General features: G+C 39.4%; 1 protein-coding gene across 7 annotated transcripts in view; it reads left to right on the top strand.

Moving 5' to 3' along the window:
- HECTD4 (HECT domain E3 ubiquitin protein ligase 4) overlaps positions 1-17,275 on the top strand; it is a 188,927-nt gene that overhangs the window by 97,333 nt on the left and 74,319 nt on the right. For 3 of the 7 annotated variants that reach the window (XM_072802572.1, XM_072802571.1, XM_072802575.1), the window contains exons 14-27: positions 202-272; positions 895-1,000; positions 1,577-1,697; positions 2,380-2,508; positions 4,586-4,710; positions 6,409-6,562; positions 7,085-7,185; positions 9,034-9,232; positions 11,543-11,689; positions 12,805-12,909; positions 14,201-14,364; positions 14,931-15,164; positions 16,338-16,530; positions 16,719-16,823. In XM_072802572.1, coding sequence (XP_072658673.1) covers positions 202-272; positions 895-1,000; positions 1,577-1,697; positions 2,380-2,508; positions 4,586-4,710; positions 6,409-6,562; positions 7,085-7,185; positions 9,034-9,232; positions 11,543-11,689; positions 12,805-12,909; positions 14,201-14,364; positions 14,931-15,164; positions 16,338-16,530; positions 16,719-16,823 — 1,954 coding nt within the window. The remainder of the gene's footprint in view (positions 1-201; positions 273-894; positions 1,001-1,576; positions 1,698-2,379; positions 2,509-4,585; positions 4,711-6,408; positions 6,563-7,084; positions 7,186-9,033; positions 9,233-11,542; positions 11,690-12,804; positions 12,910-14,200; positions 14,365-14,930; positions 15,165-16,337; positions 16,531-16,718; positions 16,824-17,275) is intronic. The other 4 variants (XM_072802574.1, XM_072802576.1, XM_072802573.1 and 1 more) reach the window with 3 other exon arrangements.

Below are 17,275 nucleotides of genomic sequence, written 5' to 3'. Positions count from 1 at the left end.
GAGAGCCTAGTTAGCAGGGAGGTGAATGGGCTATATGGTGACAGTGAATTTAGAGTCAGCCACTTGGTCAGTGATGAGACTTCCCTCAGAATTTTATGTAATCACACTGCCATCTTTAATATGAATACAAATTAAAGTATTTAGAGTTTGGATTTTCTAGGACATTTGTTGAAAAGCCTTTTGACTTTTCTGTCCTTTCAGCTCGGGTTTAAATATCTTATACCCTGGTGAAACCGAAATCAATAACTTACTGAAGCTGGTCTTAACAGAAGGTAAGAATTATCCTTGCATTCTCCTTGAACAACCATCCTTTTTTTTTTTTTTTTTCCACAAGGAGACGGCTGGATATAAAGATAATATTTCTTTTCTTTGTACTTGTTAGTGTTCTTTTTAAAATATATCTGCACATATGCCAACACTTAAACTGGACTGAGCAGAAACTGTGTTCTCTGTATCTTCAAGCTTTAGAAACTTTTTCTATTCACACCACTTAGCAGAAGGTGCCTGATGGTAGAAGTTTGAAGCACATTAAAGATAATGACTTCTTGGGGACTTTAAGTCCATTTGTTTTCTCCAAAACCTGACTTTTAAAGTTAATCAACAAATACAACAAAGTTCACCCTGCCAAAGACACTCTGCATTAATAAGCAACATTAATTTAAGGAATTAGAAATCACACTTGATGATGTATGAAGAGGTGAATTACACTCAGATCGGGATGTACTGGTTTTTAAAAAAGCCTGACTGGTTGCGATGTTTTTGCTGCTGCTGTTTAGGTATGTGTGCCTGGATCCCCTAGATCGTCAATAGTCTGCTTGTTTCAAAACTTGTTTTAATAGCCTCAATTTTCTAAGTGTGATTGCCACGGTCACTTATGGAGCTTTGTTCTGTCAGGAGAGAGGAACAGCGGCCTCTCACAGCTGCGGGATGTGATCCTAACCAATTTAGCTGAACAGCTTCAAAACAACCGATTTGGCAGCGAGGAGGATGAGCATTACAGGTGACACCAGTTATGCTGTTGACTGCTCGTCTTTGTGTTTTTCTTAGGAATTAATTTATGTTTAAACATGTTTGATCAACTTTAGTCTCCTGTAATATCTGATATGATAATTAGCATGTTAAATTGAAATCACAGATCAATTGAAAGATGGTAAATCTTGTATTTGCCCTAAGAAGCGATGTTAGCATTTTTCGGTTTTATCACCAGAGTAACTTAGGCCTGCTAGAAAGTTCTTTGTGGAAATAACAGATGGAGTTTATTTAAAAATCTTGAAGAGTGCTCTCCAAATCACTGGGCTGTGAGAGAAGGTAAAGGTGGTGAGAGCTAGGAAGGTGTTGGTTTTCTTTGATGTTTATAAAATACTTGGACTGGGTGTTTGGCTACCATTGTATTTCTGTAAGTTTGATTTAAATAATACACCCAGTTGTTAGCATCATTACTGAATAAGATGATTTACTTAGGAGAACGGGCTGATTTTGTGCCTTCTATTTGATATCTTGTACCAATTGTATACAACTTATCCTTTTTTATTAAACCATCAATATCTTATTGTTACATTTTTCCTGCATTTTAAAGACTAAATGATGAACTTTTACACTACATTCTGAAGATTGTTGTACGGGAATCCTGTATCTTAATCACCAAGTGCCAAACTGTCTCTAAAGAAGATTTTCAAAAACTCCTTTCAACTGTGCCTGTAAGTAAAAATGTGTTTAATGAAGGCAAAATTATATCACACATCCTTATTTTCATGTTACCATGTTGAGGTGTGTATGTACACACTGCTGTAACACACTCTCTCCAAGGCAGTCTTAGTTGAAAGGTAGTGGGTGTCTGTTTCTCTTGGAAATACAGAACTGAACAAATCCACTTGGAATACTTTCTCTAAAGACTTTATTCCTCCTGCTTAAATGTCTTGATGCAGTAAATTGTTTGAGTTTGGATGTTTTCATTTTATTTAAAATAGAGCGTTGTTCATCCCCTGCTTTAATTTTTAATATAGCATTGTTTTCTAAAGCATCACTGTTATACAGACTGGAAAGAACCAAGAAATTCTCTTAAGGGTTTGGGTAGGCTCTTTTCTAGTGGAAGCATGAGAAGGGATGAGGGTGGGAAGAAGATTTACTAAGAGGGAAAATTTTAAGTAAGTATCTATGACTAGTGTGAATTATGTAGCAGAAGGCACAAAGTTACAGTGAATATGTCAAATGATGTATCAAAAGCCCTGTGGAAATAAGTCACCTGAGAAACTAACCTGGTCTGTTTTCTGTACTTTCTCTTTTGCTTCCCTTGTCCAAATCTTATAAACACATGAGGATTACATGACCCCTTCTTTCAGTAGGGTGTAGATCATCTAAATGCCCTTATTTGTATTAAAGGCTGCATCCTCCTGCCTGCGCTATCTGATGGCAGTTCAGAACCACCTTCTCAGTAACACTATTTTGATTAAACCTGATGAGAATGATGACAGTGACAACTCCTTGCAGGGAGAGACATTGAAGGTACAGGTAAACACCAAGCTTTCTTCTAACAATGCTTTCTACCCAGTGTGTAAAGCACAGCTTAATTGGCTAAATCTCTGTGTATTATGATGTCAGATTTCACCATGTGGCTTATATTGTTGTGGGAGGTAATATTAGGTCACTCATTTCATAGGTTTTTATGTCATTGCACACTGGTTACCATATTTGTGACACTCTCATAATGTGTCATCCATGTGCTCCTGTCAATCTTTTTGTGCCTTGTTTATCTTCATATTTTTAAAGAACTATAAAATATGGCACTTACAAGTGATCTCATACACATCTGAAAGTTATGTATATATAGATAAAATAAATCTGGGTGTATAACATTTGAATAATTTTGACATTGTGGCTGTTTTATGATATTCTCTCAATTCAAATAAATTCAAAGGTGATAATTTTCTCATAACCTTTATGCTGAATACTTTCTAAACCTACAGCTCATTTCGTTCTCTGTAATTATTTTTAAGTTAGCTACTGTGTAAATTGAATAATTTGTTCCCACATGGCAATTCAGAGATTTTTTTTTTTATTGCAGTGGTGGTTACAATTTTGACAGATGCTGGAGGCTGTTATTTGCATTGTTCTTTTATTTTTTTTAAGATTTTATTTATTTATTCATGAGAGAGAGAGAGAGAGACAGGCACAGACACAGTAAGAGGGAGAAGCAGACTCCATGCAGGGAGCCTGACGTGGGACTTGATCCTGGGTCTCCAGGATCACTCCCTGGGCCGAAGGCGGCGCCAAGCCGCTGAGCCACCCAGGCGTCCCTATTTGCATTGTTCTTGAGAATCTCTTCTTTGTGAGAGAATTAAAACTTTTGACTAAAACATACTGAAAAATTAACCAAAGAAGCCATAAAGCTACAAGTCATCATAGTCCTCTTCTTACTCCTTTATGCATGTGTACCGTGAAACCAATACACTTGCTAGTTCCTGTTTATGAGTTGATCTTATTATACAATCCTTTTTTAAACAGGCAAAAATGCATGAATTAATCATTTCAAATTGCTGATACAATTGATTAACTTCTCTTGCCCTAGTTTCCTAATCAGTGAAAAGGGACAATAGGTCTCCTTTTACAAGACTCTGTGAGGGTCAGAGAGGAGGTGTGTGAAATGCCTGCCCTGTGCCACAATCAGCACGCAGGGGCTGACAAGATCCGTGTGACTTAAACCATGGTTTAGCCTGCTGGTTCGGAATTCCGTTTCTCTTAATGATAAAAACATCTTAATTCCAAGAAAGGCCCCAGAAAAGTCCAAGCAATGAAAACCAGTGTTTTCTCTTTGAAAGGCTAAATTCCATAAGTTCTTCATTAACCCCTGGAGAAAAATACTCATGGTAAAGGCAGAAGAGGCCAAGGCGTCCAGTCTTTCTGGGAAAAATTAAAAACTCAGTTTTCACCTAAAGGTTTAGGTTGGTTGTATTTTTTTAAAATAGAAAATAATTGTACACTAAACATTTCTATGATTTTTAACTAGTACTTCTAAACAAAGTATTTAGTATTTGTATGCCCACGAACTCTCTAATAGTTATTTTTAATGTTTGATAGCCTGTAACTGCCTGCTACTTTAACTGAATTTTTTAACTTGCTTGCTTTCAAGTGTAATGGTTTAAAACATTAAGTAAAAAGGTCACTTGTACTGTTTCAGAATGTTGTGTTTTGTCTCATTTTATTCACCGCCTATACATGCGCCTTTTACTGTTCTGTTTTTCTCTTTAGCTATCCTCATACCACCCAAGGCAATCTTCCACCTGGAGAGTTTCTGGGCTGGCCACCGGGAGCTCTCTTGTGCTGGAGGCGATGGGAGAAATGCCTTTTCTCCCAGGGACTCCGTGTGCTCCCCGTGAAATACTGCGTATTTCTATCAGCACTCCAGACCTTAGCTTCCCAAATCAAATTGCTACTTGACATCCTCGCGGAACTTACTGCTTTGGGTTTATTCTGGCCACCTCATTATTTAATTTGGAAATGTGTCATTAAATACATCATTTCATGTTGTCAGTGTGAATGTATACTCATCACAAAGCTTAAAAATAATAATGTGATATTTTCTACCTAGGAGCTAAAAGTCAGTATTTTGGCTCTTGCCACCCAAATCCTGACTGGATGTGATGAAGTGTTGGAAATGCTACAACAGGTCACAACTGCCCTCATAAATAGTGACCTAGCTGACCGTGAGCAGAGGTGAGGAACTAGCTCGTGAGCTGTGACCCACTGCCCTTCAGGAAACAGAATTTGCTTATGAAAGCAAAATCTTTTAGAACATCAAATGTTCATTTAATATAGAAAGATTTTTGTGATAATAGGTTGAAACAGCAAGTTGTTTCAATGCCAAGTGCAATCAAACTCTTTAATGGTGCTTTTAGGTGAGATTGGGCTAACAGCCATGGTCTAAGGGGGCAGCAAGGTTGTGGTGGCATTTGGGTCTGCCACCATCATCGTTCCCAAACGGGCCTTTCCTTCAGCTATCTGGCTCAGCACGATGTGCACTGGATTTCCTCATGATAAGGACTTTAGAGAGGCAGAGATGACTTAGTGTTACAGAAAATTAATTGCCATGCAAAAGAGGATGTTGACACAATGTCTTAAGATTTTACTGTAATTTTACTGCAAATATAGGAGTGACCTATATAGAGGGTAATCTCTTTCCCAGTAATAAAGCTCATTCTTAGTCCTCCCCATGAACGTTTCAGCTATAGTTTGCTGTTACATATGTGCTTATTGACAATTTTAACATTAGAGATGCTGATCCAAAACAACCCTGCCATGTAATTTTTCCTCCTGTATCCCGTCTGTCCCCATGTCCCTGCTTCTTGCCTTTTCCAAGAGAGTAAGTGGCCAGATTGGAATTGGGGACAGTATAGCCCAGATAGATATTACACTGGGGCTTGTTAGGATGTGTGGGGCCCACTGCTGGCACATGGTGCAGTTTTGTCCTGGGGAGGAGGGACAGTCTGAGAGCCTGAGAGATGTGAGGTCTGTTCCCTGTTCCAATCCCAGTATCCTAAGTAGCCTTGGAGAATTTATATAATCCATATATTTCTTTGGGTGAGTCACATATCTTAATTCTTCTAGCAGAGGATTGGGATATTAAGAATGTGATTTTAGGTAATCATTTTACGACATATGCATATATCAAATAATTATACACCTTAAATTTATACAGCAAAAAAAAAAATTTATACAGCCATATATCTTATTGTAGCTCAATAAAAAGGGGGAGGGGATAATGTGATTTTAAAAACAAATAAAAAATCTGTGTTGTAGCCAGTTATTTTTTCCCTATCAGAGACTCTGTACAGCATAGCCGCCCACAGTGCCAGGGCCAAGGGGGAGCTTTGCACATGGTAACTACCTAGAGTAGCCATTTGTATTTTAGAAACGCTTATTTATTTATTTATTTAGGAGTGATTTGAGGGAAACTTTTTTTTTAAGATTTTATTTATTTATTCATGAGAGACACAGAGGAAGAGAGAGACAGAGACACAGGCAGAGGGAGAAGTAGGCTTCATGCAGGGAGCCCGATGTGGGACTCGATCCCAGGACTACAGGATCATGCCCTCAGCCGCAGGCAGATGCTCAACTACTGAGCCACCTAGGCGTCCCTTAGAAGCCATTTATAAAGTGATTCAGAGGTGCTGTGAAATGCACCATTTACACTTTTTTGGTAAAACCACGGGTTGAAGTTGACACGGATTACTAGATTTCTGTTCTCTCCCCCAATGGTAGACAGTGGGATATTTGTGGACTGAATTGCTATAGCTAGAGGTGCTCAAAGCAGCTCAAGGAAATGCAGTATGAGAGAATTTGTTAAAGATGATGGTTGCCAGTTCACGTGATTAGGAATTGCTTAAGCCATGTGTTTTCTTGAACTTTTTGTAGGTTAAAGGGCTTGGAACAAGTTACTAAGGCTACTATGCTTGGTCACCTTCTTCCAGTGTTACTGACTTCACTGATGCATCCAAATTTACAGACTCTGACCATGGCCGATGCCCTGATGCCTCAGCTAGTGCAGCTGGTCCTCTACACCAGTCAGGTACGATCCTCGCTGTGCCAAAGTGAGCTGCTCCTCGGCTGGCCTGCTTCACATTGTGGCTGTGTGCATTTATTGAAGGCCGAGTAAACATAACCATGTCTGTCAGAAGCCAAGGGAAATAACAATGGAATGAAGAAAAATACCATGTCATAAAAATAAACTGAAAAATTAAGGAAAATCATTTTATCTGTTTGACTAAATTACATACTGCATTCTTCTAGCAAGTATGGATTGCTGGGTAACTGTAAAAATGCTAATCTACAATGCTACTGAGATCCTACCATTATATTCGGTCTCCTGAGTCTTTGCCGGCTATTGGTGACTAATAGAAAGAATATGTGCCATTCCGGCATTAAATAAAATGATGTTAAGTGGTCTAAGTAGCAAAGCATTTCTTCGTGAAGGAGGGCAGACAAGGATTGTAAAAAGATGACTTAAGTGAGAATTCTAAATTTGGCTCTAGTACCATCCAGATACCTGACAGTAAGCACTTTAAGACATGATGATGGTTTTGTGTTTCAGACGGCTTTGCTGCTTAAAACCCAGTGTCCAGTTTTTGCCGAGGTGGGCTGTTCCCCATGTGGTGCATCAGACCAGAAGGGCAGGCTGTTCCCCGATGAGAGGTGAAAGATGCTGCTTTCTTGCAGGAACCCCTGCCTTGTTTTCTTCTGGTGAAAGCCTAGTTCTCCTTTTACAACACTGGTTTTTAGCAAGGATTATGTAACTGGAAAAAGAGACTTTAGGGTCAATGTTTTAGAGATAATTATAGAGTTGCTTTGTAGATTTACAGGACCAGGTTAGGGTAAATTCCCCACAGATTAAGAGATTAAAGATTGACAGATTTTCATATACCAATGATGGAGATGTAAAATGTGACTTTGGCAAATAGTTTGACAATTTCTTAAGAAGTTAAACATACACTTACCACATGACTTAGCTATTCCACTTCTGGAAATTTACACAAGAGGGAAGAAAACATAGGTTCTTATAAAGACTTGTATATGAAAGCTCATAACAGTCTTAGTTAGGAATAACCCAAAACAAGAACAACCCAAATGTCTATCAACAGGGGAATGGATAAATGAATTGCAATATATTCGTATGATGGAATCCTACTCAGCAATAAAAGAGAATGAACAGTTGATATACACAACAACATGGTTGAATCTCAGAATCCTTATGCTGAGTGAAACAAGCCAGACCACCCCTCCGAAAAGTACATACTGTATGATTCCATATATATGAAACTCCAGAAGATGCAAACTAATTTCTAGTGATAGAAAGCAAAAAGTGATTGCTTGGATTACTGAGAAGAAAGAGGAAACTTCACGAGTATATACATATGTCCAAACTTACCAAGTTGTACACTTTAAATACGTGCAGTTTGTTATGTGTCAATTATATGTTATTAAAGCTATCTTTGATCAGAAAGGGACAACTTTTTGTGTTTCTCTGTAACAGTGTGCTATGCAACTGAGCTTTGTGCAGTGACAAAACTTTGCAACTGTGTTGTCCAGGACCATCAGCCATAGCCACACACTGCTACTGGTGACCATCAGTGTGGCTAATGTACTCAAGAAACTGAATTTTCAATTGTTTTTAATTCAGATTCAATTTGAATGGCCACATTTGACTAAGTGGCTGCCATATTAGCTAGCGCAGAGCTGAAAGAAGGGAATCCATTCTGCAACAGCTAAGCATCAGTTTTAGGAGTTTGTGTCACAGCCTTGGGCTGGGAGGTCTTTGAGAGTTTAATTACAGTAGGTAAGAGGACTTTGGTGTTCAATTTGCCAACATATTGAATAACATCCAGTGCTCATCCCATCAAGTGCCCACCTCAGTGCCCATCACTCAGTCACCCCCACCCCCTGCCCACCTCCCCTTCCACCACCCCTAGTTCGTTTCCTAGAGTTAGGAGTCTTTCATGTTCTGTCTCACTTTCTGATATTTCCCACTCATTTTTTCTCCTTTCCCCTTTATTCCTTTTCACTATTTTTTATATTCCCCAAATGAATGAGACCATAAAATGTTTGTCTGAGTAAAAAGTAGTCATGTAGACTGATGGAATTTTCAACAATTGACATTGAGATATCATCAAAAGGGACCTTGATCCTGGGGGATTTGGAAAGTGACCAATCTTAAGGGCACTTTATAGCATCCTTTTTTTCCTGAAAAACTTGAAATGAGAGTTGGTGTGGTCCTCTCCTGGATACAAATTGGGCTTTCCTTCTTCAAAAGAGAGGGGGAAAATGCAAATGCATTGTCAAACAACAGCAACAACAACAAAAGAGTCTTAAATATAGGAGTTTTAAAAATGTTTCTGATTGCCACTGATACCTAGCATTTAAAAGCCGCGAGGATGTGGAAAAGTAAAACAAGATTTCTTAACCTTTTACATTTTACTATGTGTACACCTCCTTTTTCCTCTCCTTGCTACTAAGCTAAATCACTTCCTCTTTGTCTGGTTTTAGGATGCTGGAAGAAAAGGAAGAGCCAGGGTTTCTCACTGGTTTAAAGATTCCTGCTCCATGGGCTGCCGGCAAGACTGTGGAAACAGTCCACCCTGTCAGAGACAACTATAAATTTAAAGAAACTGTCCACATTCCAGGAGCTCGCTGCTTGTACCTTAGATTTGATAGCAGATGCTCTTCACAATATGACTATGACAAAGTAAGCAAGATTAGCTTAGTATTGGTTCCACCTCCAATAAGCTGATTTCTTAGATGCTTCTTATTTTTCTTTGCTTCTGGTCACCATTCTTGACTTATTTCTGTCTGCAGATGTCTCTTTGGAGAGCTTTCTTAAGATATGCCTTGAAAGGATAGTGGTTGGGGAAGTAAAGAACCAGCACTTCTGTGGTCTAAGAACTGTGTTTTCATGACATGTTGAAAGTGTACTTTTGTAAGCTTTCAGAAGTTTAGATCTGAGTTAAAGGAAGTTTTCCTTACTACTTACCTACTGCCTGCCTTCTCTGCTTGGAATTCCTGTAGACAGATAATGTACATTCATCTAGAAAAGTCATAACTGCTTCTCGTGTATTCTTTGGGAAAGGGTGGCCTTTTAGAAGAGTTTCAGATATGCTAGGATCTGTTTAATTTTTATTGAGATTATTTTTTCTTTGTTGTCAGGATCTCCAGGCCCATGTAGATTTTGAGAAAAAGTAGTTTCCAACCTGGTGGTTTAACAATTTTAAGTGAAAGGAAACATTTGAGGGGTAGAAGTGTTTTCTTCTGTTTATATTGTTGCATTGCAAACTGTCATGTTGAATTTAGGACGAAAGGTGAATGAAGTTGTCACACATAACTTTATACAAGAGCAACTGAAAGATTATCTAATAGCTTTGTACATATAAAGGGCTATTTTTATGTAGATTGTTAGCTATCTGTCATCTCCTCTAAGAACTGAGTAAGGGCAAAGGTCTTAAATCCCATCCTGGGGGATTTATAGGTCAAAAATAAAGAACTTCTTAAGATACATACTCTGAGATGGTGTAACACATCGCTGAGCCAATTATAGAATCCTCTTTCCCATCATCTTTAAGGATATTGAAGATTCCCGGTGTCCAGAGGGGTTTAGGGTTTACCTCCAAAACTTTAGCTAGAGGCAAGAGAATTTAGACAGTGGTCTTTGGTGGGCCTTTCAAAGAATAAATCTCCTAAAAAAAAAAAATGAATAAATCTCCTGCCATCAGCTACCCCCATTTCCTAGATTAAAGTGAAATGAATGTTTAAAATAGAACTGGAGAGGGGCAGCCCGGGTGGCTCAGTGGTATAGCACTGCCTTCAGCCCAGGGCATGATCCTGGAGACCTGGGATTGAGTCCCACGTCGGGCTCCCTGCGTGGAGCCTGCTTCTCCCTCTGCCTGTGTCTCTTCCTCTCTCTCTCTCTCTCTCTCTCTCTCTCTCGCTGTGTCTCTCATGAATAAATGAATAATCTTTAAGAAAAAATAAAAATAAATAAAATAGAACTGGAGAGGTCACCATATCAGTCGGTGTCATTTTGTTTCCCCTTTAAAAACAAGTAATTTGTGTCTTCTGTCATATGCTAGCCCACACCTGTGTGTGTGGGGGGGCATCAGTGTTAAATGTGGGGGCACAGCGGGACATACTAAACAGATAAAAGTAACAGTTACTTTTCCAGTGGTCCCTGGTTGGTGTCAGCAAAAGGTCCAAAAGGGTAAGAGAGCACAACATGATAAGTGTCAAGGGCAAAATGGAGCTTCTAGATCCACACAGAGTTCTCTTGTGCAGTCAGAAGTGGTCAGAGTGCATGTTAGAAGACAGGACTTAGTATTTACAGAACCCAGAGCCTCATTCTTCCAGTGGAAGGATTTGAATGCCAAATGACCTCTAAGTATATCTCCTGCATATTAGAAAGTTGGTTAATTGGATATAAATGAATGACCTTTATTGAAGAAAAGAATTGATATGTGAAAACTGACCCAAGAAGCAGTGGCCCCCTTTCTGGCCTAAATTTGTGTCATTTTCTTTTTTATACCATTAAGCAACATTCTAAAAATATATGGCTTATTTTCAATTTGTTGCATTTTTTAAAATCCTCATTCATTGAATTTTTGTTTTTTTTTGTATTTTTATGTTTGTTTGTTTTTGCCTTTATTTTGTTATGTTAGATATAACCATCTTTTCATCTGTATTTGCTCACTTTATTAATTTGGGGGAGGACTTAATGGGCAAACTGTACCTGTTATTAATAAGTTAAATATCACTATTGAGCATTAAAATAACTACTTAAAACATAAATGTATAATAGCTGAGTTAGAACTATGTCAATGTGAGGTTCCCCAAGGCAATTAAATTGTGACAATATTTGCACCCAAACCAGTATTGCTTGTACCTAAAAAATCAGGGAATATTAGTTCTATAATAATGACACCAGTACCTGGTTATAAATGTATTTTTAAACAAACATTTCTTTGCAGCCTTTTTATTTGTAGATGTTGTTTTTGTTTTTCTTTTACAGTCTAACAGTATATTTTCTGTTTTGAAGTTGGTGATATATGCGGGGCCTAACACAAACAGTAGGAAGGTTGCTGAGTATGGAGGCAACACACTGGGATATGGCAGCCGTAGTGTCTTAGGAACTGGCTGGCCCAAAGACTTGGTGAAGGTATGGTATCTAGTCAGATCCACTGCCTAGAAAAGAAAAATGAACTCCCGTTTCCTCTGGGCTCGAGCATTAACTCCAATTCCAGAAAAAAAAATTGTCCATGGGTGCTTTGTTGAGCTGGGGCTCTCTTGCCAGGCCTATAGATTCATGACCTCATTCAGAATGACCCTCCTTTCACTTGTAGGGCATCAGACCCCTGTCCACTCCAGAACTGGGATCTATTGTCCAGGAACTGAGTGCTCACAGTATTTCCTTCCCTGTCCATTAAAAGGCCTGCTAGTTCTTCCACTTTGCTTCTTCTCTGCCCTCTGCTGTGATGGGTATCCTAGAACCAGAAGGCCTTTGCAGTTAAAAAATGTGGAATGGGTGTTTTCAAATGAATTTGAGCCTTTGGAGCAAGACTAATGATCCATTCTCAAATTGATAAGATAATCAGCCTTGCTTTGTAATTAGGGCCCTGGAGCTACAACATATCTACCTAGAATATAAATATGAACTGAAATGCCCACTAAAACCTGAAAAACTCTCCAGTCTGTTCTTGGAGCCTTGCTCTCAAATGCATTACATACCCTCTTTAATTGAGCCACAGACAGCAAATTACTTCCAGCGATGTAGTCCCGATGCATCCAAATCTGCATCAGCACGACACTTTTAATTGTTCTTTCATTTCCTACGTTTTGTTTCTTACTTGTGGTGTTGGTTCTACAATACAGAGCAAGGTCTTCCAGCACTCTGTGTTCTTCAAGATACGGGCCGTTTGCCTGCCGTACCAGCACAAGTGAGGTGGTGAAGTGGACAGGGGGAGGGCAGAAAGACTAGAAGCCTGAGGAACTTACTGAAATTATGCTCAAGATTTAATCTTTACTCTGATCCTGCTATTGGGCACTTGTGGCCCTTTTCACAGATGCCTCATCCCCAAACCTACCTGGTCAGGAGAGACACCTGGAAGATTGGTGTCCAGATGAGAGGGGATGGAATTTGAGTCAAACAAGCGATTGACAAAAGGAGTACAATATTGCTGTGGTCCTTTTGAAAGTAAATCTCTGAAATTCATTGCTCTCTTGAAAGTCATATGTCTTGTTTTTAAAGTGTATTTTCCCCCCTTAAATTTTAAGGTGGAAGGAGATACAGTCACCTTCTCCTTTGAAATGAGAAGTGGCCGTGAACACAACACTCCTGATAAAGCTATGTGGGGCTTTGCTTGCACAGTTCGCGCTCAGGTACTTGAATCTAACCACTGCTGTGGGCATAATGTACTTTCTCCTGTGTGCCTTGGTTACATACATCATATTTGCCCTGGAAACAGAGCAGAATATGAGCCATGGTTTCATCCTCTCTTCCATTTGGCATTAGTAGACTCTCATAAGTAGTAGTTTTGTGGAATAAAACCTAAAATCCATTTGGCAGCACAGAAAGAATCTGTTGCTAGGGGCTCTGTCTTCAAAGCCTGGAGAGGTGATCTGCCTCCAGCATCTTTCCATAGGGCGAAGAAGACTCGAACACCTAATAGAAGTAAGCACTGGGCTTCTGGGTTTTTACAGTAGTGGGATCACATTTTCATTCTATTCTCAAAGGCTCATCTTGCTAGTCTAGGTCTGTCTCTGCTTAATTACACTGTTATACTCTGTATATGAGTTTAATCTACTCCTTTTAGCAGTTTCAAATAGTAACTTTCCCTTAGGAATCTATGTAAATTCTTCTCTCACCTGGAAAAAGAGAAGAGAGTGGTAGGAATTCTTCTAAACCCTAGAGTTGCCTGATTTGTAAAACCTGTTTTAGGCTTGGAGATTGCTTGAATTTAACCAAGCTAACACTCTTGAGAGTAGAAGTATCTGCCAGGGCAGCCCAGGTGGCTCAGCGGTTTAGCGCCGCCTTCAGTCCAGGGCATGATCCTGGAGACCCAGAATCGAGTCCTACATTGGGCTCCCTGTGTGGAGCCTGCTTCTCCCTCTGCCTGTGTCTCTGCCTCTCTCTCTCTCTCTCTCTCTCTCTCTCTGTCTCTCATGAATAGATAAATAAAATAAAAAAAGAAGTATCTGCCAGAATGGAAGCTCCATGAGGGCAGGGATCTTCTTTTCTGCTGTTTTTTAAGCACCTAGAATAATATGCTCAGGTACTTGTTGAATGAATTCAGTAGATGGATTGACAACATCTTGGCTCAAGCACAGGATGGAGATGACAAAGCAAAATAATGATTGATACCCAGATAGGCACAGCAGAAAGGAATCAGTCCAAAGAATCTTGCATGTGATTTGTGCTGTCTCTAATATGGAGTCTTATCAGCTCTTTCTCTCTCCAGAATTGTGTTGAGACTTCCCTCTGTGGTCATTTTTCCATGCTACCATCTTGCTACTCATGGTATTGGGTACTGTCCCTGTGTCCCATAGCAGTGATATGTGATGCTGCTCTGTAAGCCTCTGTGGTCAGGGACCGTGCAGTGCGGTGCAGCACAGGTGGAAGTGCCCCGCCATGTACACTGACCAGTGTGGTTTGCTCCTGTCTGCGTTGTAGGAGTCATCGGAGGACGTATCTGGAGGCTTGCCCTTTCTGGTAGACCTGGCTTTAGGTCTGTCGGTGTTAGCTTGTTCCATGTTGAGAATCCTGTATAATGGACCAGAAATCACCAAAGAAGAGGAAGCCTGTCAGGAGCTATTGCGGTCCAAACTTTTACAAAGGTAAAAGGCTCAGCTAGGGCTAGCTTTGCTCACAAAGGAAAAAGGACTTCGTGTGGAAAACTACTTTTAGTCCATTTCCCAGCTCATTCTGCATACTGCCTGATGATCCCATGGGTGCCATTGTCGTTAAGAAAGAAGGTGAAAATTATACCAAACTGCCTTCTGGCCCTTACTTTACTAGATTTGAAATTATAGCTCATAAGCTTTTCTCCAACCTGCACATTGTATAATTAAATAAAGGATCCCCAAAAGGATAAGTAGATGAGTGATAAAACAAATGTATCATAATGTTTGTTCTAGAATTTAGGTGGTGGGTATATGGGCATTAACCATGGACTGCTTTCAGTTTTTCTGTATATTTAAAAGTTTTCATAAGAAAATGTTGGGGAGGAGGTAGATTCCCAAAGATGTGGTTTCATATAATGCTCCTGGGTCTTTAGACTCTAGAAAATGTTTGATAAATACTTAATACATGATGTGATCCTTCATATGTTTGATATATCTGCAAACCTTAAGTGGTTTTCCAGATGGAAGAGGAAATGAAGAACCCTTTTCTGTCTGTCCAGGTGCCAGTGGCAGGTGGAGGCCAATGGTGTGATCTCTCCTGCCCTGACTCCAAGCCCATCTCCATTGCCACTGACCATTGAGGAAGACAGAGAATTCACCTACCCCTCTGATGTTCTTGTGCCTCCTGTTGGAAACTACTTTGACTTGCCCCGGATCAGGCTGCCTCCAGGAATTATGATAAAGCTCAGGGAAATTTCTGGGCGTGCTAGACCTCAATTCAGACCAAGTATAAAGTATGTTGCTAAATAGTGCTCTATTGCTTTATTTTTCCCATTGGAAAAAAATATTTAAACAATGGAAGGGGGTAAATTTCTTATCCTAGTGTAGCAAATGAACCTTTAATTTTACATTTACTTAATGAACACTAACCACATGCTCTGGGGGTATTCCAGGCCATCTGATATCAAGGTATAGGCCCCAGGGCAGCAGCAGTAGCACCACTGGAGCACTTGTCAGTTTTTGGGCTGCATCTCACATCTGGATCAGAACCTCTGAGGGTGGGGATGTTTTGACAAGTTTGACAAGCATAGGATGCTGAGGCATGCTAAAGTTTGACAAGTTCTGAGTTTTTCTCAGGTGGTTTGCCTCCTCATAGTCCTCAACTTTGGTTTCCTTAGTCTAGAGAGAGATGTTGAGGGGTCTTTAATCTGGAATGAGAAGTCATGCAGCTACAAACGTCTTTGTGGTATTCTTGCTTAAAGTCATTTTGGTGGCCTCTGCCCTGTCTTCTGAGGCATGGTGGGCCATTTCAGAAAGAAAAAATTTAAGAATAGTTGAAATTTAAAATGAAAAATACAAAAGCGCCATTCGTTTTCAGCTCAACATCCATATGTACGAAATACTACAAGCCATGCTACTGTATAAAATTAATTGGCACACGAATGGTGCCAAAGACCTTTTGTTAGTCTTAGACCTCATCCAGCTTTAATATGACTCTAGCTCAAAATGTACAAATTAGGGCAGCCTGGGTGGCTCAGCGGTTTAGTGCTGCCTTTGGCCCAGGCATGATCCTGGAGACCCGAGGTCAAGTCCCACATCGGGTTCCCTGCATGGAGTCTGCTTCTCCCTCTGCCTGTGTCTCTGCCTCTCTCTCTCTCTCTCTCTCTCTCTCTCATGAATAAATAAATGAAATATTTTTAAAAATGTAAAAATTATAAAAAATGAAGTCTCTTTAATTTTTTTCATTTTATCAGCTGATGTCAGTTTTGTCATCTAAACATATTACACATTATTGCCCACTTGATATGAAAGCTATCATGATGTTCATGCCTCTTTATTGTAATAAAGAAAGTATGGTGAATATTTAATATATTTAAATCAAAGCCTATACCCTTCAACCTATTGAATACTGGATTGGTAGTTTGAGAGCTTGGCATATACCTGATGAGTTTCTATTGTAATCACAGAGAGGTAATTCAGCCAGATGTGATGGAGGAAATGGTGGTATCCTGTGTTATTAAGCACTTGAACTTGGTTGATGCACTGCAGTCTCTAATAAATTTCCAGTATCAAGAAGAACATGCAGAGGAATATGACTTACTATGTAAAATTATGGGTGAGACCTTCAAGAAACTCAATGCCATGGAGAGACAGCTGCAGGTAAGCGAAGGCTAATGTGCTTAGATTTCTCTTACAGCTGTCAGAAATAATTTCTTCCCTAGAAATTTAACAAAGTTGAAAAAGTGACCTGAATTTTTAAAAAGTTACAACTAAAACTTCCAAATTTGCAGATGGCACATTTTTATTTTGCATCCCTTCTCACATTGTTTTATTTTTTAATGTATCAGAGTGTTGCTGAATTGGAACAGAAATGGCAAAGCGAGGTTGATGATGCCATGCAAGGGAAGCTGGAGAACAACATGCCTTTCTTCTATGATTACCATTTCAATGAGGTGAGCAAGTTGTGTGATTTATCATTGGGCATTGGTATTTACAGTGCAAAGGTATGTATTTGTGTGTGTGTGTGTGTGTAGAGCCCAAATAATACTACCTATTAAAATGTTACACATGCCAAAATGTGCCCATTCTTTACAAAGGTTAATAAAATCAATTAGATCAACATATCAATATTCCAAATATAAATTATTAAGTTATTTTTAACTGATTGATAGTTTTATCAGGAAGTTACCATCATTATCAAATTTTGATTGCAAACTTTAGGAAACAAAGAGCAATTAGTTATAAGGACCAAGGAAGTCCACAGAAAGTAGTTGATGCCATTTGTAATCATAAAAATATTAAATAGGGACTTGCAAATGTGCTGTGGCATAGAAATATGGACCAGAGGTAGTGGTTCTCCCCCCACCCCCCTCCGAAATTCTCTGCTCCTTTTAACATGAACAGT

Source organism: Canis lupus, chromosome 27 (assembly GCF_048164855.1).
Source record: "Canis lupus baileyi chromosome 27, mCanLup2.hap1, whole genome shotgun sequence".
Taxonomy (NCBI): Eukaryota; Metazoa; Chordata; class Mammalia; order Carnivora; family Canidae; genus Canis; species Canis lupus.
The sequence above is the reverse complement of the archived record's forward strand: the minus strand, read 5'-3'. Positions and strand labels throughout refer to the sequence as shown.